This window comes from Micrasema longulum, unplaced genomic scaffold (genome assembly GCF_059751315.1).
Source record: "Micrasema longulum isolate JH-2025_06_02 unplaced genomic scaffold, ASM5975131v1 h1tg001006l, whole genome shotgun sequence".
Taxonomy (NCBI): domain Eukaryota; kingdom Metazoa; phylum Arthropoda; class Insecta; order Trichoptera; family Brachycentridae; genus Micrasema; species Micrasema longulum.
This window is the reverse complement of record NW_028278194.1, coordinates 94,001-114,922: the sequence shown is the minus strand read 5'-3', so window position 1 is coordinate 114,922 and position 20,922 is coordinate 94,001. Positions and strand designations below refer to the sequence as shown.

At 33.1% G+C, this 20,922-nt stretch overlaps 1 protein-coding gene across 1 annotated transcript in view; it reads left to right on the top strand.

Annotated features, from left to right (window-relative positions):
- Positions 1 to 20,922, top strand: part of LOC148277615 (multiple PDZ domain protein-like) — a 434,817-nt gene that overhangs the window by 410,434 nt on the left and 3,461 nt on the right. Inside the window, exons 25-30 of the mRNA XM_088232645.1 lie at positions 4,563 to 4,619; positions 8,845 to 8,946; positions 11,857 to 11,928; positions 14,766 to 14,997; positions 17,889 to 18,010; positions 19,751 to 19,909. Coding sequence (XP_088088771.1) covers positions 4,563 to 4,619; positions 8,845 to 8,946; positions 11,857 to 11,928; positions 14,766 to 14,997; positions 17,889 to 18,010; positions 19,751 to 19,909 — 744 coding nt within the window. The remainder of the gene's footprint in view (positions 1 to 4,562; positions 4,620 to 8,844; positions 8,947 to 11,856; positions 11,929 to 14,765; positions 14,998 to 17,888; positions 18,011 to 19,750; positions 19,910 to 20,922) is intronic.

The window sequence follows — 20,922 nt, the reverse complement described above, 5'->3', positions numbered from 1 at the left end:
TATTTAAAAAATATATATATATTTATCAAAAGCATACAAAAATTAACATTTAAATTTTCAAGTCCTACTGAAATGCATTAAATGCAGTTCGTCAGCAGGTGCTTTTAGTTAAGTTTTAATATATATACATAACCTTATCGCTTAAATTATATAAACATATAAAAACTCTTATTACTATTGAAAAAAGAAATGTACATCGAAAATAAAAAAATGTCCAAATAAAAGAGAAAACACAAAAAAACTTTAATACAAAAAAACACGTTCTAAAAGCCAGATTCTCAGCAGACGTACATTCATAGCACCGATACATAAAAATATTTGTTTTTTTTGGGTGAGTTTAATAGTCTATTAACAAAAAAAAAAAATTTAGTCCATTGAAAAAATAAGGGAAAATGAAAATGAAGAACAGTCGGACCGCGTTTCCTCTGAACATGGGTTTTTACATACAAAGCTGAAATGCATTCAACCGAATAAAAAAATGTTTTAATAAATAAATTCTGGGTGTTTTTTATTCGCGCATGGAGGTGTTAAGCTGTCTTGAGGCGTTAGTGTTTTCTAAAATAATGTTGAATACTCAGAAAGTCTGCGATGGGCGGGGCGCGCAGGGATGTAGTCGGCGGGGTAGGGGTGGACCCGCAGGGGTCGGTTCTTTCGCAGGGGTAGGTCGGCCCTTTCGACGCTTTTTCTCTTATATTTCCCCGAAATAATGCGAGCTCTTCATATATTATGGAACGTTGGAACGAAGTATGCGCGCTCGAGAGTGCCCTAATCGCCGGATAATGTAAGGAGCTTATTTTACGTCTTTTTAATCATACTCTGGGTGAATCTTTTACTACTATCTGGAATAATAATCTAAATTAATGATATTAAGAGGAAATGCGGTCTGACTTTTCTTCATTAATACAATCGTATTCCTGTATTTTCTCCCTGGATTTCACCACTACGCTTATGCCACTGCCTAGGATAGGATAGCTCTTAATCGGGAAATATTACATACTACGAATACCGATAAAAATATATTTAATGGATTTAGAATAATTAATTGTACTTTCAAAATCAATATGGACATTGTGGAGAAATGTATTCATGTAATCTAATTCTTCTTGGATTTATTAACAGAAACACAGCTGACTTCAAAAATATTAATACCCTTAAAACTCTCTTCTGTTCCCTAGTTCGCCCGCACCTAGAGTATTCCTCTGTTATCTGGTCTCCATATTATTTTATTTATTTCGAATACAAACAGATGTACAGGTTAAATGAATATTAAAAAAAATAAATTATATAAAATGTATACATAGTAGGGCCTGCCATCCAATTATATGTATTCACTAAATAATACTGTAATAAAGTGACGATGGCTTGAAGTTTAAACTATATAAATACTAAATCTACTATATATTAAAATTTAAGGTCTGTGAGATTGTTAGGACGATTAAGGTCTTTGCATAGGAATGTTTCTACTGTTGGTATTAGGAAAATGGTTTTTGCGAGGAATTCAGTACTATGAAGAAAAGTAATTTCGCCTGAGTTCGATAGGGATCGTGTTAGGATCTGTGTTAGGATTTTGCCGGTAGTGTCTTGATGATTTGATGTTCTACTGTGATTTGTTATAGATACGTATTGTTTTTCTTCTGTTGATTGAGTGCATGTTGTATAGGGCAAATTATTCTAATGTTTCCTATATGTATTTGGGTTTCGTGTCGTTTGATTGATTTGTTTGTATTACTACGTTCTTCTTCCTTTCCGATGCGGGATCTGGAGCGTACGGTCGCGGTCTCAATTTAGAACTAACACTGTATTCCTCCACTGTAATACTGGGAAATTAGAAAAGGGTGATTGTGCTGACCATGTGTATTCGATTGATCACAAACTGACAAAACTGCAGTGAGGGGTACAATGAAAGTTTTTAAAGTTTATTTGTTTTGTTATTTTCGCGGTTTGATTGTAAAGAAATATTAAATTTTCGCTTAATTAGTTTAAAAAAAAATAAAAAAATTGATGTTGATATGCGAAACTGAAGAAAGACTCAAGTCTTTATGAACAGTTTCGGGAAAGGGGTGGATGCTTTCATTGTATATATTAAAATAAGATAAATATGGACAAAACAAGGAGATGGTGGAAAGGAAAAGAAGGAAATTGATAAGGAGTGGTAAAGGATGATTGAAGGAAAGTGAGAGTGGAAAATTGCATTTGATTTAATGATTAAACGAATTATGAATGAAGAGCATGAATCAAGCCTATTAATTCTCTTCTGTACATATTGTATGGTGTGTTAAATATATCAAGACAATTAAATTTTTTGTTAAATGTTTCACATATACGAGGGATTGTTGAATGTTTCCGATGATTAGTTTTAAATTTACGAATATAGAAAATATCAGAGAGTCTAGTTGGCCTGGAGGGGACACGGTAAGCAAGTAGATTAATGAGTTATTATGATGTTCACATCAAGAATATTTAATCAGTCCAACATCGATTTTTGAGAAAGATAGGCTGGAGTTTGGGCCTATCCAGAGACCTATATACGTATAATGAGTTAGAAACTACCTTGAATATATCTTCTCTTCAAGACCGTCGAAATAAATCCGACCTTCTAGTCCTATTTAAAATTCTCAACTCACTCCTTGATGCGCCTGAACTACTGAGCTCAATAAATATCCCAACTAGAAACCTCAGACAAAACTAACTCTTTCACACCGATAACCATAGAACTAACGAAACTCACTTTGGTTTTCATTCCCTTATGCCCAGAATTCCTGGGTCTGCCAACAAATATACCAGTCTCAATTCTTTGATAACAAGTTGCTTTCTTTCAAACGATCACTGAATCAAATTCAATTATAAACACCTCTCTCCCGCCTCCACTCCCACCAAGTCTAATAAATACCATTGTGTCTTTTTATTTTCCTTTATAATAATTTTCCTCAGTCCCTAAAAATGCTCATTAATAGTAAATATGCATTTTTAAAAATACGTTATTAGAAAAATACGACTTGTTCGGCCTTGATAATTGTGACGTCATGATTCGTGACAATGGGAATCGTTTGAAGGGAATAGGGAAGTCTAGGCTTGTGACTTGTTTTAAGTGGACACTTTACATACTGTAACATTCACCATTTTGTCTTTGTTTGAATATCTTTATTTCTTCAATTACATCTTTGTTTTTTTTAAGGTTAACGAGTTAAAACCTTTATTGATATGGGTGAGATTAATCGGACTGTTAGGTCACCTACATACTAAGAAACGCCTGAAAAACTTTATTCAGTTTTTATGCCGTTTTGAATTTGTCCAAATGTTTGTAGACAACTACCTGAATTTTTCTTACTTACCTGAAACTTCCATGTTCCTTTTCCAAAATGTTATTTATATATCTTGTAATTTTAATTCTAATAATGCCCTAGAGAGTCAAATCCAACATCAATTTGTCTACAAACATTTAGATAAAGCCAAAATAGTGTCGATCATTTTTGTCAGATGAAAAGTAAGGTCAGTTTTACGCTTCAGGGGTGGTATTCTGAATCTTCTCTACCCCCTAGAGAGTGGTTAATTTAGAGATTTTTTTTTTTTTAATGTGACAACACTTTGCCTCATATAATAGCCACACTGATTGTCAAACATCAAATGATAAATAAAACTGTTTAAAAAACGGAAAAAAAATGAAAACGGTTTGGTCATTTCAACGTAATTAAGTGTTTTGGAAATAATGTCGCAATAATGTTCTAAATGAAAATCTTCATATACGGTTTCACGTTTCCGTATTTATTTTGCGTTTAATCATCAGTGTGGCCATAAATGAAGCAACGTTTAGGTGCATGCAAAAAGCTAAAATTCTCAAATTCATCACTCTCTTACCTAAGTAAGCAAGTAGTAATCACTCTCTAGGGGATATTAAAGATTCAGAATACCACCCCAGGTGCTAGTTCAATAACAACGAAATTTATTTATTTTACATAAACGGCATAAATTGCCTTGAACATGTATTGAACATAAATATGAAAAAAAAAATACATATATAAAAACAAAACATAAAATTATAAAATTGCATAACTATAACAAAAGTAACAAGTAGGTAAATACACATAAGCAACCAAAAATATTAACGAAATAAATACATAAATTAAAAATAACAAAAAAAGGAAAAACGTTTTTAAATATACAGAAAAGTTTGAGAATAATATTGCGAGAGAAAAAAAGAAATCAGACTCGTTTTATAACTATCAAGTCCAGAACCAAATATATCAGCCTTGTCCTCATACTGATTGCCATATCTATGGAGCCTAGGGATAGGCGAGTGCATGTGATAGTTGATAGATGAAATATACATACTTAAAAACTATTTCGTTTTCTTAATTTAGTTGCTTTATTTATGTTCAATTTCAATTTCAGGAAGCGTGATTTTATTTGAATTTAACTCTACTGTTTTCACTGTCCTTTTGTTGTGTATTTGGCGAATTTTATGGAAAATAATTTAACTGTACGTGTATCATAAAAAAATTGTAAAATATGTTGTTTTTTTTCTGAATTTCCTTCATATTCTAACTTTCTTTATATTGTTTCAGACGGATGAAAACAGATACGCCGCCTACAAGAATGTACGGAGTGTTACTATCAAAAAGGTAAAAAACATTATTTTATAATTTTGATGTTTAAAGCCATAGAATTAAGAATAGTCCAGAAACCGCATACGCAAATCAAACAGAAGGCGACTCAACTACTCATAAATGAGAAGGTTTACGTTTTGACCAATTAGTTTCATTGTAGACGTCGCTCAGTACGCAACTCCTTATTTGAATTCAACTATGCCGTGTTGCGTCCTTTTTAAGTTTAGAAATACTGCTAGGATCTTAAAGAAACAGGATGCAATCACATTTCATCAGTAATTTGCAAATGAATGTGTATATACAAATGCATTACTTAAAAATTGAATTATTTTTCCATCTGTCTGATTGTCGAAGAAACAAAATGGAAATTTCGTTAGTGTTGCCACGGTAGAATTTTTTTTTACCCTACTTTGCTCATCTAATAAAAGAACTAATGAAAATTAGACCTCGGATTAAACAACGCCGTGGGGGACATTTGAACGACAATACCTATAAAACATAAAATATTATTTAACATGATATAAAAATATCCGTTTTATGTAAAATAAAATTTGTTATATATTTTAAGTTCAAAGTTCATTAATTCAATTACTCTTAATAAATTACCGTTTAATTATCTCCTCTGTTGTGTCAATAAATGTTTCCGCGTGCACAACAAAATTTTAGAGAAATTAACAGATTACTTTTTTTTTACATTACATTTGTGTTATGATTTTTTTTCCCATCAAGAAACATTACCCGGCGACTTCACGAATACGCGCGGCGAAAGTAAGCCGGAGTGGGGGAATTATTGGACACAGTCCGATGTATTCAAATATGATTCTACGCTCCTTCTGGACTATTCTTAATTCTATGTTTGAAGCATTCAGTTTGTGGCTAAGCATTTAAATTAATGTTAGTAAATATTAGTATTTAACCACTTACCGACTTTTTACGTCTACCGGTTTCGAGACGTGTCTGTCTTTTCGTCGTTCAAAAGCACTGTCGTTTAAAAATATGAGTTTTAATTTTGTTTTTTGTATTTGAAATATTGCCTTAAATACATATTTAAAAAAACTTTGACTCCTTTGTGGGCATAGTTAGAGTAAGAATATCAAAATGTTTTTTACACGCATCAGATTGCGTGTTTATGAAACATTTTTTTAAAATATGGCCATTTTGAAAATCTCAAAAAAAAAAACGATCCAGCCTCATTTGTTGATACGCAGATACGTTTTGATAATTACAGTATTTATTTTCTTTCTGCCGATCTTTTTATGAACTAAATTTATGTAAGCAACTTCGCTTGCGTCTTCTTTACATTTTACACCTTCTACAAAGATTTGAACGTCATTTATGTCCATCAATAATTTCAAAATTCTGAAATTTCACACGAGTCATCGTCAAGACAGTTTTGTTTTCAAAAGAAATACAATATTATAATAACTTCCCCAATGAACTTAAAACTATCATTTTATCACGCCATTGAACAGTAAATTTAAATTATTTTTTTGAACAACTTTCCTATTTTAATTAGTGTTCCTGTATTAGGATTTCCTATTTTTCTCTTCTCGAGTTAATTTATTTATTTATTTATTTTATTAGGTAAACAAACCGTATGTACACATATATTGCCAATTTCTTTGTATATTAGTGTAAGAAACTCATGCACACACCAAAAAAAATGTTTACACTTAATACAATAATTTAAATTATGTTCAATATAATAAATGTAAAAGAAACGAAATGAAAAAATATTTATATAATAACAATGTTAAATGTCTGCCTCTCTAAAAATTTCTATAATTTTTGACCTAAATTTACATACATTGTCACAAAAAATATCAGCCTCGGTAAATATATTGTTATATTGGTCGCATATTCTAGGTATTGTAGATTGTTTAAAATAGTTTGTTGACGCGTTTTCAGTGTAAAACAAAAGATTTTGTCTTGTCGGTCTAGATGGCACACGGAATGGAAGTCTTTCTAGTAGGTTAGGATAATAAATTTTATTATTTATTAATTTGAATAAAAATAACTAATTCAACGTTATTCTTCGATTTTTAAGAGAGTTTATTCCATGGTACTGCATACTTTCAGCATGATTAGAAAAGTTAATGTTTAACCGGTAGTCGACCTGCTTAAAATTTTTTTGTTGGACCCTTTCTAGTCTATTAATACTTACATTATAGTAAGGTGACCAAATAGGAGTACAGTATTCTACCCGGGGACGAACAAATGTTTTGTAGAGTTTTTCATATGTCTCTGCATGTTTAAAAGGTTTTGATACTCGCATAATAAGTCCGACCATTTTATATGTTTTTTTTTAGGACTGATTCAATATGAATATTAAACATTAGTTTCGAATCAATAATAACACCTTAGTCGCGAATTTGACTATCTGTTATAGAGATCGGGGTATTATTAAAAGAGTAAGGAAAGCTGATTGTTGTTTGTTGGCGCGAAATACAAAATGAATGACATTTACTAATATTTAATTCCAGTAAATTTTTATTACAATACTGAAAAAGTCTGTCGAGATCTTCTTGCATTTTTGCACAGTTAGTGTGAGATTTAAAGTTAAAACGGATTTATTAACGATGTTATGTTTATTTCTAAAGTGCTACTTTTTACTTGCCGGCCTCGTGGTGTAATGGTCAGCGCGTTAGCCTGCCATGCAACCGGTCTCGGGTTCGATTCCCGACACGATTGATATGAAATATTTTATTAAAAGGGTGTTTTCACACTAGAATATTTCATAGTCCCTGGACTGGTACCTAAAGCGTAAGACTGATCATCTTACCATCATGTAACAAAAATTACCAAGATACGCTGCGATTAGTGTGCCAATGCAGGGCCCTATGCACCATTAGGTGCGGAAAGGGAACGATGATGACTTTTTAATTAAAAAAATGAAAAAGATAAAAACTTGAATTTTTATTATTTACTCAAACATTTAAATTTTCAGACCATTTCCTCCAAGTCGTAAATAACACGTACTGGAAAAATGGAAATCGATTAGAGTGGAATTTACAGTTAGCGTTACGTGATGGGTTTTACAATCCGTAAAGTAATGCAGACTACAATAGGCAATTATCATGTATTTTTTTATTAGCTAATAAATTAATATAAAAAATCACAAGCCGATCGGTACTATTCTTATTAAAAATTGTTAAAAAATAAGGGAGATTTCAAGGATTAAATTCTAGTAATTTGAATCGTGCCAAAAACAAACAATTCGTGACGTCATCAAGAATGACGTCTTCGGATGTTTTGTGACGTCATCGGATTTTATTTCATCAATGTCTATGGATTTTAAAGGGTATTGTAGAAAGCTTCCTTTTTCTATCTATCGTTTGTTTACATTTACGGCGTCCTGTCACTTATCAAACGCCACGAGTTGTGATTTTTAATTTTCACGATAAATTGATAATTCAATTTCTCATTGTGATAATAAATAAATATTTAGAAGAGGTTGAAAACCATAAAATATTAAAACAAATTCGAGATGTAAGATGTAATCCTTTTTGACTTTCATCTGTCAGTGCCTGGAACTAGAGTGGGTAAGGGGGGACTTAAGATAATATGCATAGACAACTCGACAACTTTAGAATTGGGTTGTGGTCCCGTGGCTAGTGTCTCGGACTCACGGATCGAAGGTCCGTGGTTCGAATCCCAATCTACCCCAACTTGATTCCCATTTTCTAATAGTGAGTTATTTACAACTCGTTGAAAATGGCCCTCAAAATTAAATATTTGTGTAAATTATAAGAACGCAAATATTTCTTTTACAAAAAAAAAAAAAACTCCTTATATTTCTATCTGTGGCCTGTGGCATTACCAACTTTAAAATGAATGCATTACTCGTGAACTTTTGTGACAAAATTTATTACCAACTTACAAAACGATCGTTTTTGAAAGACCTTATTTTCCAAACGTAAATAATAAATGAAAATATTCATTACAAGGGCTTATATAAACACTATGAGAATCTTTAAGAAATCTTTTATTTGTAGAGTAGGTTAAATACGATATTCCTCCCGAGTGATAATACCCTAATGTCAAATAAATAAATAAATACTAGTCCGTTTACGCCTCCTTTTAAATTCACTAACAATATCGGTACCGGTATCGAATCGGCGAAAGCGTCTATCGATTCATCCTTAGTTCGAACTTCAAACCTTGATCCACAACCCGATTCATTCACCTTATTAGATTATATATATTAATTAATTGTACGAATTTCCATGGTTTTTTTCAGGGAACACAAAGCTTGGGGATCATGATTATTGAAGGCCGCCATGCTGAAGTTGGTCAGGGCATCTTTATTTCCGATATACAGGAAGGAAGTGCGGCCGAAGAGGTGAGAAAGCCTTAATTTTTCTATTTTTAATGATTCTCATAACCGGTTATGATAGTTGAATAATTCAACTGATTCCTCAAGCGCTATAATGTTCGCTTAATTACGTGTTTGCTATATTATAATATTAGGTAATCGACATTTCACTGCTATGCTAAAATATAATACAATTATACGGTACAATATATAGTTAAGTAAACAGATTAATACATAATTTTATGCCTCGATTAGCAATAGTCAAAATACATATTTACAAACTATTGAGTCTGTAGTCTGGTAAAACGAACGCAAAATTAGGAAATCATACAATTTTGCCATTTTAAAACTAATGTTTTTTTTTAATCGCGCTATAATAAAAAAAAAAAAAACATAAATTATTTAAAAACAATATTTTTAAAGGTATTTCTGTTAAAAAATATACTTATTATTATCGTTTTCGATAAGGTCAGGTATGAAGGTCATAAAAATAAGTAATCCGTTTTTACTTTCATCTGTCAGTTCCTGGAACTGGAGTGAGGGGTGGGTAAGGGGGGGGGGGGGCTTAAGATAATATGCATAGACAACTCTCCTTATATTTTTATCTGTGGCCTGTAGCATTACCAACATTCAAATTAATACATTACTCGTGAACTTCTGTGACAAAATTTATTACCAACTTTATTACGAAACGATCGTTTTTGAAAGACCTTATTTTCCAAACGAAAATAATGAATGAAAATATTCATTATAAGGGCTTATATAAACACTATGAGAATCTTTAAGAAATCTTTAATTTGTAGAGTAGGTTAAATCCGATATTCCTCCCGAGTGATAATACCCTAATGTCAAATAAAGAAATAAATACTATACTAGTCCGTAAATAAATACTATAATAAAAAAACATAAATTATATAGAAACAATATTTTTAAAGGTATTTCCGTTAAAAAATATACTTAAAAGTTTTATGTTACTTAAATGTAATTACTTTTAGACCGGTAGATTACGCCATTTCAAATTTAGACTAAACTTAGGTATCTGGGATCTCAATAAAGACTTGAACTAAAATTTGTTTTAATCCTTTAAATATAATAAGGTAAACATGAAAGTGGCCAAAGCCAAGTTTAAATTTTTCAATTTTGGAAAGAAATACGAGTATTTTAATTCACATACATTTTTGTGACATTTTCCTTTATTTCTACCTAAAATTATGCCTTCGGTAATACTTTAAAAAATATATATATTGAAATACTGTAGTTGAAACCTTTTTTATAAAATTGTATTCTCTTTTTTTAAAAAAGAAGATAATTCTGGTTGTAATATTTAATTTAAAACAACATCTTATTTACGTTTTTATGACCTTCATACCTGCCCTTATCGAAAACGATAATAATAAGTATATTTTTTAACAGAAATACCTTTAAAAAATATTGTTTTTATCTTATTTTGTTTTTTTATTAATGCGCGATTAAAAGAAGCATTTGTTTTAAAATGGCAAAATCATATGATTTCCTCATTTTGCGTTCGTTTTACCAGACTACATTGCATTACAATTTAGTTCATTTAAAGATGATATACATTTAAGGGTATTATTAAATTGGCCATGTACCATGCAGACGAAAAAAACAAAAAAAGGTTTATTTTGGTATATCCAGAAACGAGCAGTGGCAAACGGTGATTTTATTTACTGGTAAGCTATAAAAAATATAATTTTTTGTACCTACATAGTAGGTACATAATACAATGTAAGTGATATGTACTATAAATTTATATTTTTTCTGTGGGTCTGTGTGATACAATAACTTTCGTCGATGAAATCAATTTAAACGACGTAACTTCGTTTAACACATAAATCATAAAAAAGTTTTTAAAAAATAGCACAATAAATGCAGTCAGTATTAAGTATTCTCATTACGATTGAAATGTCAAATGGCCAATTTGTTCTAGAAATAAATAATGCCAAAAACGGCCGCGTCGAGCGCCACATGTGTTGCGAGTCATTTGTCAAAAGTATAATCTCAAAGAAAAATAGTCCTTAAGAAATAATATTTGAAATACTGTTTTCCAAATCGTAAAGAATTTGTGTAATCGGCAAGTTTAGTTTACTCTAGAAGGAAAATCCCGCCACTAGGTTTAAGATGTTAAAAATATAGTACACTTATTTGTATGAAGAAATTAGCTGGAGTAATCAGCTAGTTCCTTGGCTCATTGCTGGCGCTGGGCGCGCTTTATTCATATTTTATTTGTATTTGGAGAAAAATACAAATGGTGGCAATGATTTATAAGAAATAGTAAATATTTGTTTTTTTATCTGTAAATAAAGTTACCGTAAAGCATTAATATGGATAGTCAAATATAATGGTAAGCTGCGCATAATCGCTTGTTTGCACGGTTTGCTCTTGGAAACGAGGTACCATTGACAATCAATGAATTTTGTGAAATAAACATTTAAAAAAAAAAACAACAAAATAGACGAAATAGAGCTTTGTCTAAAAGTTTTTGTTAAATTACTCAACAAAAAAAAAAACAAATCTCTTAGTGGGCATAATTCAGTTATTGTCAAAAATTTACAATAGGAGATGCTGGTCTGGTCGCTGGTTTCCAGATAGCTGTGTCTTGTATTCTGCTCACTTAGGAACATTGCCACTCTTAGAATTGTGTATTTTGCTTTGTTTTCAATCAGTAACTACCCACGGCATAGTAGGCTGGGGAGGATGCACGGCACATAAAAAACCCCTAATAAATGTACAAAACCGATTCTTAAATTGATGCCCTTGATGTGCCTCAATTTTTCTATCAGAGACTCGGTTCCAATTCATGAAAATACTGAAAAAAAGTATCTAGGAAGTTCTTGTGTTGTCAGATCAGGTTACAATTTATACTTTTATGAATTCTATTATTCAAAGTATATTATTATTTTATTGTGTTTATTTCAGGCTGGACTGGCGATCGGAGACATGATCCTTGCAGTTAACAAGGACACTCTTCTGGGATCCAATTATGACACGGTAAATTCAATTTATACATCTCCAAAAAATCTTTTAAAATACCATTTTAATAATTTTATTAATTTAATAGGTGTTCACTTCATAATATTTGATTACAAATTATTATGAAGAAAAACATGGTTTTTTCTGTACAAAGTTTTTTTTTTAGATAGAGGGTAAGTGTGGTCAGGCTAGAGTGAACATTTCCGAAACTTCTAGATGTAGTTTCTGCAGCGCAGGTGAGGAAACACCTTTTATATGAATGTGATGTTTTGCATTATAAAAGGAGCCTCATCCTTGGGAAACCACTGGTTTAACCTGGGGACGTTAAAGAGCTCGCTCCCTGTAAATAGCCCGATACTTCACGGATCTGGGCTTGTAGGGGGAGATTTAACAAAAACTAGCTAGCGAGAACTATTTACAGGGACCCGTCACAATAGACCAGGTCAGGAGCTTGCATAGCACTGACCCCCACCTCTAAGAATAAGTATAAGTGTGATCAGTATTACACTTCAGGGGTAATGGAATATTACAGAACTAATGACATCTTTTTTACAAAAATAACTGATGTGGATAATCACGACACGAGAACGTCGCATCATTATCATATACTGACAAAAAAATACCATTTCTACTGCTAAATAATGGACTGAAAATATACAATGTTATTATACCTACCGCACAAACTTAAGTTAACAACCAGACAAAGGTTCAAGACTGAAGTGGCTTACATTTCCAAACCCTCCTGAAATCATGTCAGCCTATTAACTCTTAAAAGACTGTGGTAAATAATCCCTTTAGGTGCGATGATGTAACGTAGTGTCACCACTAGTAAAAGACGGAATATTTTAAACTTCAGACATTTGAAAAAAATGAAAAACACGGAGACATACTTCTTAATAATTCTTTTTCCATAATTTATGCAAATAAACATATAATTTAGCCCTGTTGTAGCAAAATAAATCAAAAAGCACAAATACGCCGCTCATGTTACGCGCGTGCATCCCCCATCATTGTCATCACAAATTATTTCGTTTTTTTTTTTGCACCACAACAGGCCAGGAGGCCCAATCACAGTGGTGAATTACATTACAGAACAACCAGGCTTGAGAAAAATCACATTTTTAATTTTTGTGAACTCACCGGGAATCGAACCCGGAACCTTCCGTGCGTGAGTCAAGCGTCTTGACCACTACACCACGGAGGCCGTATATATTATATAGTACATTGTCATCAACCGACTGAAGACTAAATCTGTTTTAGACGACACCCGCCGCAGAACAGCGTCTCTGTCTTCCTTGTTATGACTTATATCTTTGGGCTCTCTCTTGTATAAGGTATCTGTATAGACGTGTTGCTGAATTAGCGGACATTCATTCTTCGCGTAGCAAGGATAAATATTTTTTGTATTAACGTTTAGTATAGTTATACAAATTTTACTTTCCAAATCGAGTGTGAAAATGTCCATTTAAGGAATACAAAAAATACAAATTCATCATTTAAAAAAATAAGAGAGATATATCAAGTCTTTTGTCCTATGTCCACTAGTGTGACATCACAGCCACACAAGAGTAAACAAGGTTTTTATAGATGAAACTTAACAGATTTTTCAATGAACATTAAATAAAAATTATTTTTGAAAAACACATTCAAAACCGTGTCGATCTTGCCATGAATTCAACTCAAGACTCAAGAGGCTTATCTCTACTCTAATTCCTTTTTTAAAGATTATCCCTGAAAGTAATCATGGGGGCAAACACGTCGTATTGGTTCTATTCTGTACTCAGAAGTCAACAAATCCCGAAAACGGAAACCGAGTAAAGAAAGACCAGACCGCCTTGTAGTTTGTTAAGTAGTCGTCTACCATTCTTCGATGTCAGGTTCAATTCTTGATAGGTTATTTACCTTGCAATTGGAGTTCCAATGTAGTGTCCAGTTCCTGATGATTATGATATAATTCATTAAAAATATTACACAGGACCCTCAGTTTGGTCTCCTCATTATGTTAGCCATATAAACAGTGTGGAGAAGGTCCAACACAAGTGTTCAAGAATCATGAATTTCAAATTAAACATTCCGACGACAGATCACCGAAAAAGTTCTGGAGCTATCTAGTGTCTTTTTTTATATGGGAGTTGCTTTATTATTTACCTTGCTTATAATATACAAGGTTTATATTCAAAAAGTGGATTTTTCTGCAATTAAATATCTTAAAATTTATCTAAGCTATTGGGATCAGGAGGGATATATTAATGTGGGCTAATCAGGAACTTCTCAGCATTTGCTCACGTGGAGAGGAAACCACTTAAAACTCTTCAGGAGAAGCCGGCCTGTTGGCAGCAGTCAACAGGCCTGCCGTTCCACTAGAGGAGTGTTCGGCATTTTGTTCCCTACTTTGGTTTATTTTACCAATTTCCTGCACTATATTTATCATGTATGATACTACCTCTCGTGTGAGTTCTTTATTACCTATCACCGATGGGATGTCGCATAGATCTTCACACAGGCCTCTGCATCGCGCCTCTAGCTATCTAGTGTCTAGGAGTTCAGTGAATCGAATTTTAAGTAAAAACAAGGGAATAAAATATTGGACAGCAAAATTAGCTCCAATGCAATTTTTAAAATATTAGTTTGGTTTCTTTTGGGGTACCTCCTTGTATAATGAAAAATACTGCATCCTGCTAGCATCTCTAGAAATCCTCATATGATTAAAAAACGTGCATCCTTCCTGTTGATCACAAAGCCCTGCTGGTAAGACTTTGGGCGTTTTATCGTTAGGCTTAGATCATACCCTATTAACCCAATCTTTAAGTTAGTGTGAAAGCACCAAAATTAATGCCGTGAATCTGAATCCACAGGCGGCCTCCATGCTGAAGAAGACGGAAGGGGTGGTGGTGCTACTGGTGTGCAATCCCAACAAGAAGGGCGAGGGGGGCGCGGAGGGCGAGGGGGGGCCGAGTCCCGCGCCCCCCGTCGAGGGGGCGGCGCTCACGCCTACGCCCGCCCATGCCGGCCTGCGAGGGCCGCCCTCGGCGCATCCCTCGCGCCCCAACACACCCGCAGGGAAGAGCCTCGCCTCCCCCGCCAAAGGTAAACGGAGATTTATTTATATTTATTTCCATTGTCCAGCAAAATAAACATTTATATATTTTTTATTTGTGGATGTAGCCACTCCACTGGTCCATAGGCACGTTCGGGAGTGTCAGTGTGTGATTTTTTCATACATTTTTTCTACTTTCACATCAATAATAACAATTATATTTTAATATACAATTTTTAAAAGACATGTTACAACAGAGATAAAGATCATTTTAAAGAAGGTAACATAGATGTCTAGGCATCTACAGGGCTTACGACCTGTCATTAGCTGGTTTAAGTGGCCACTTTACACACTGTGTAACATTCACCATTCTGGCCATATTTGAGCATCTTAACTCCTTCAATTCTTTCATCTGTTGATGTTTGTGAAGTTAAAGAGCTGAAACCTTATATTAACTTCTCTAAAATGTTCTTCATCTCTGTTGTAATATGTTAATATTAACAGCTCCTTGGGGAGTTACATCCAGTCCTTGTCTACAAATACTGTTACTTTTTAAAAGAAATTACAAAAAAAAAAACCATCACGCCATTTCCCTGTAGGGGTAGGCAGAGAGGATAGAACGCCATATCACTCTGTCGTTGCATATAGGCCTCGCTTCCTCTACATTCATACATCTTTTCATGCACGCATGCTGATTATTCCTACTTGACATGTCCATCTTCAAGTATTTGATGGACTTGATCGTGCCATGTTTTTTTCGGTCTTCCTCGTTTTCTGCATCCATCAACATTCGCATCGTTGATCCTTTCAGCCGTTCTTTCGCTGTCCATTCGTTCTACGTGTCCAAACCAACGCAGCACCCCTTTCTTGATTCTGTCGATAAAGCATGTCTCAGCCTTACACAGTTCACGGATCTCGACATGTGTGCACCTATCATACATCGTTTTACCACACATTCGCTGGAGGGATCGCATTTCGACCATTCAACCTACTTACATAATTATTTTTCCAATTCCATACTACGCTCCCATACATTTGAGTTGGCACTAGAACTCCATTGTGAACTGCTAAGTTTTGCAATTAGAGAGTGAAATTAAAAATATGTGTGAAACGAAAAGAATAGTATTAGTTTTTGTGAACCCCTGACAGAGTAGCACGAGACAGTTTGCATTATACCTAGGATATTCAATATACATTGCAACAATATTTACAAATGAAGAATTCATGATTTTTGACATTTCTTATTTACTATGTTATCTTTATTTTTTATCTTTATTTACCCAAAAGTGTGTTAAGTATTATAATATAGTACAATGTACAAAACAACTGTTTAACATGTATAACTATATTGTTTCTGCATTATTTCATCATTTTGTAATCGAACACTTTTATTGTAGAAATAAAAGACAAGTGATACTTTAATCCAAAAATTTGGAATATCCAGTGATTGGTTTTATCGCTTTCGCGACATCTTCGAGACTGGTCTCTGTTAAGAAATTCAACGTATTTATACAAAACAGAGGTAAAAATAGAAAATTAAAAATTATATGAGAGTAAATTATCAAGGCATTTTAGTAATTGCGAGGAGAAAAGTTGTTGGGGAATGCTCGCAACAGACTGAAGTCCGTTCTATCAAACAAATGCAATTGGCCGCAAGTTGAGAGATTTTGAACACTCATATTTACTCTAGTTATATACCTCAATGGTGATGGCAAGAAATATTAACAGAGTATACTTTCTTAATATATCTCTCGTATATATCTATTTTATCTGAAATCAATATAGGTAAAGCTGCCCATATGAACATAATGTCCCTAGAGATTCTGTTAACTGTTGGTTAAATTACTTTCTTACATTAACTACCTGGGGCGTTAAGTTTATTGCCCATAAATTGCAATTTGGTAGTTGAATTCACAACATTTGGCACTGACAATGTGTTTTCTTCAACCGATAAATCTAATTAATGCAAATAAAGAAGTTTTTTTTAACGATTTCTTGACCAAATAACGATCAAACAGAATAAAAATTACATCACATAATTATTTTGAAAATGCTGTTTTGCTCTTGAGAAAAATCACAAAAATAAATAATTAGGATTCTGATGATTAGGAATACGATGTCTCGGAACAATTTTCCGTTCTACTAATTGCTGTTTACACATAGACAATTGTTGAGTCCTGGGACAGAACAATATTGTATTGTCCACGTGTTAACAGCTTAGCGACCGACCGAAGTTTCGATTTCATCCAGTTTCGGCAGCGATTTCGGTTTCTAACAAAAATTTACCGAATTTTCGGCTTAGCCGAAACCTGCTATCGGGTGTGTCGGATTACATTCGGCTGTACTCGGGTGCATCTTCAGACCTGTGACCTTTAATTTGTTTTGGCTTACTATTATACCTGTTCACTACTTTTAACATTGTGGAGGGACCTACCGTCGGGGTCACCAGTTGTGTTGGTCCCCAATTGTTGACTCAACAACTCAACTTGAAAGACTTCCATTCCCTGTGCCATCTAGACCGACAAGACAAAATGTTCTGTTTTACACAGAGATAGCGTCAACAAACTATTTGAAACAATCTACAATACCTAAAATATGCCACCAATATAACAATGGATTTACTGAGGCTGATATTTTTTGTTACAATGTATGTAAATTTAGGTAAAAAATGATAGAAATTTTGAGAGAAGCAGATATTTAACTTTATTATTACATACATATTTTTTCATTTCTTTTCTTTTACATTTGTTATATTTAACATAATTTAAATTATTGTATTAAGTGTAAACATTTTTTTTGGTGTGTGCATGAGTGTCCTACACTAATATACAAAGAAATTGACAATATTTGTGTACATACTGTTTGTTCACCCAATAAAATAAATTATGTCTGCATTCCTGTTGCCATATAATTATCGTAAAGATGAATGTTTATTTTCCAGAACCCATAGCTGACCCGACAACTGCTCCTATCATCCCCGGAAAGGAGACTCTTATAGACATCAGCTTAGAAAGCAAACCTCTGGGGGTCAATCTTGTTGGAGGGCAAGACACTCTTTTACCGGTAAATTTAGTTTTTTATGAAATTCTTCCATTCTTATAATTTACTCAAGTATTTTCATTTTGGCGTAGTTTTAATTATCTTTTCCATATACATAGATTCTGCAATGCAGATGATAAAGCTCTCTTGAAAGTAGGATTCATTCTTAAGAGCTTATTTTTTTATTATTTTTTTTCTTTTATTTAGGAAACATACAGTACAGTTACAAAGTTTAATATTTTACACAGTAAGAATTAACTCTAATGGACCAGTGAAGTTTCCATATTATAAAGCAATTATATGTAAGGTTAATTATGAAAGTATAAAAAAGAGAAGGAAAGAGAAAAACATAAATGAAAGTTGTTTAAAAATTAAAATTTAAGTGAATAAAAGATATTTTAAAGTTTGTAGTTTGTAGTAAGTATTTACAAATGGAAATAATATTAAAAATGAAGAAAATTTGTAAGTGTTTAGAATTGAAATAAAGAATGAAAAACATGCTCAGATGTAAAAATAAAATAGTAATAGTAATAACATTTAAAAAAAAAGGAAAAACATAAATATACACATATTTACTTTAAGGGATTCAAAGAAACGATGAGAAGAATCTTTAAGTGAAATATAAGACAGTAAATTTAGGTCAATTTAAAAAACATCTTCAAAATTAATGACACATTATAGTAAGAGCAGCAATATATTGATTTTATTTACATATATAATATAAGTAATTAAAAGTAGTTTAAAAGTATAAAAACATGCCAATGCAGCAGAGAAAAAGAAAAAGCCCAGTACAGCATGCAGACCGTAAATATAAAAGCGAGTATGCATTTTTCCTCTATTCTTAAAAAAGCTATCGCCTAAGAATGTTGTAAGTGCCAAATGTGGCAAGTTATATTTTGGAATTTTAATACATATGGCCCGATTAATTTTACTTGACTTTAAATATTCTTTTAGTATTATCCTAGACCATTCCATGTCCCCTCCATATTTTTTTTTTTAAACTGAAAAAATAAAACCCATGCCGTTAGGGAGTTAATACACACTTTCAAAATATTAAATACTCAGTTTGATGAAGGAGAAGAGCCCCTAAGCAAAAGTCCATATAATTAAGAATAGTCCAGAAACCGCATGCGCGCATCAAACAAAAGGCGACCAAACTACTCCTCAAAGAGTAGTTTTACATTTTGACCCATTAGTTTCCAGTCCATAGGCAAAATAGTGCGTGTCTCTAGTCCATACTCGGTCGAAACAAAATGCCGATTATTCAACTGTTGTATAATGCCAGTACTCCTATATGGTTGCGAATCTTGGCACCTTACCATTTATCAAAACACTAAACTTTTTGTTTTTTTTTGAGTTTTGAGAGTAAGTGCTTGGGGAGAATATTAGGTTTAAGGTGGTTCGATTTCATAAATATCATTGAAGTCGGTAAACGGACGCAGCAGCCTCCTATAACGAACGTCTTGAGGATGCGGCAGTGGACCTGGCTCGGACACGAGCTACGCAAGTCTCGGGAGAACCTAAACCCAAGTTGCCTGTTCTTTAAACCTGCGGGCTCACGCCGTCCTGGAAGGCCTTTGATGACGATCTTTCGACTTTATACGGTGGAAATAAGGGTCGCTGGATTGACGTGGGAGGAGGCGAAAGTGCTTGCTGGCGATAGGGTCTCCTGGAGGCAACTCAAGATGTCCACATGCTCCACAGGAACGGATGTGGAAAACAAGAAGAAAAAGTATGATTAAATAATTTTCATATTTATTCCAGGGTGGTATGGTAATACTGGAAGTTTATCCTGACGGGAGAGCAGCAAAAGATGGAAGACTGAAACCTGGAGACCAGATCCTTGACTGTAATGGAGTTAAAATTACTCCGGAGATGAAGAATGAAAAGGCGCTTTCACTTATCAAGCAAACTTTACCTAAAGTGAGTACCTACATTTAAATTTATTTCTTACCTCACTTCACTACACGTAATGCGCCAAATAAATTCAAATTGTGTTTTTTGAAATATGAAAAAAAAGCTTTACTTTTAAATAAAAACTGTTTTGAGATTACAACAAAATAGCAACACCAACTTTCACATTAATTTACCAACCGTGTTGGTGTTGCTGTTGTGCATAAATTATTACCGCATAATTTTATAAAAAAAACTTTTTTTTTGTATGTGTATTTCCAAAATAAATGATCCGAAATTTATTGCTGGTTTTTTTACTAAGGAGGTCTCTGAAAATTGTGCTTAATTTACAAGGAGTCCGTGGCTGAAAAAGGTTAGGAAACGCTGACCTAGATAGTGATTAATTTGGGGATATTCATTGTTTTATGCGACTAATTTTTGCTTCGTACCTACATGGCCATACTGATAATAAAACATCAAAAATTATGAACACGTGAAATCAAACATGATGATTTTCATTAATGACGTTATTGCGACCTTAAGCATTACCCAAAACACTTAACTAGGTTGAATTGACCAAATCGTATTAGGTTTATTTTCGTTTTTTAAATAGTTGTATTCACCATTTGACTTTAATCATCAGCGTTGCCATTGTATGAAACAAAGTGTCGTCGCATTAAAAAAATATAAATCTTCAAATTTATCACTCTCTAGGGGGCAGAGAAGATCCAGAATACCACCACAGGAGTAACTCAACTTAATTTGGGACTTAAATAATAACAACATTTTATCAAATTAAGCACATATTGGCTATTGAAACAAAGCAAGTGTTACACCTTTATAACTAAATATAACGCAATAATATATAAATGGAGTTAGTGGTAGATCTAGAACTAAGGGAGATAAGGTCATTTTTTTTATTTTATATATATTTGGACCCCTGTATTTAGTAGCCTTACGTGTCATGTACAAGGCTAAGGTACTCGGAAAAAATCGTTTTTGTTTGTCTTGGAAATGGGATGTTCGATCACTGATTTTGGTTT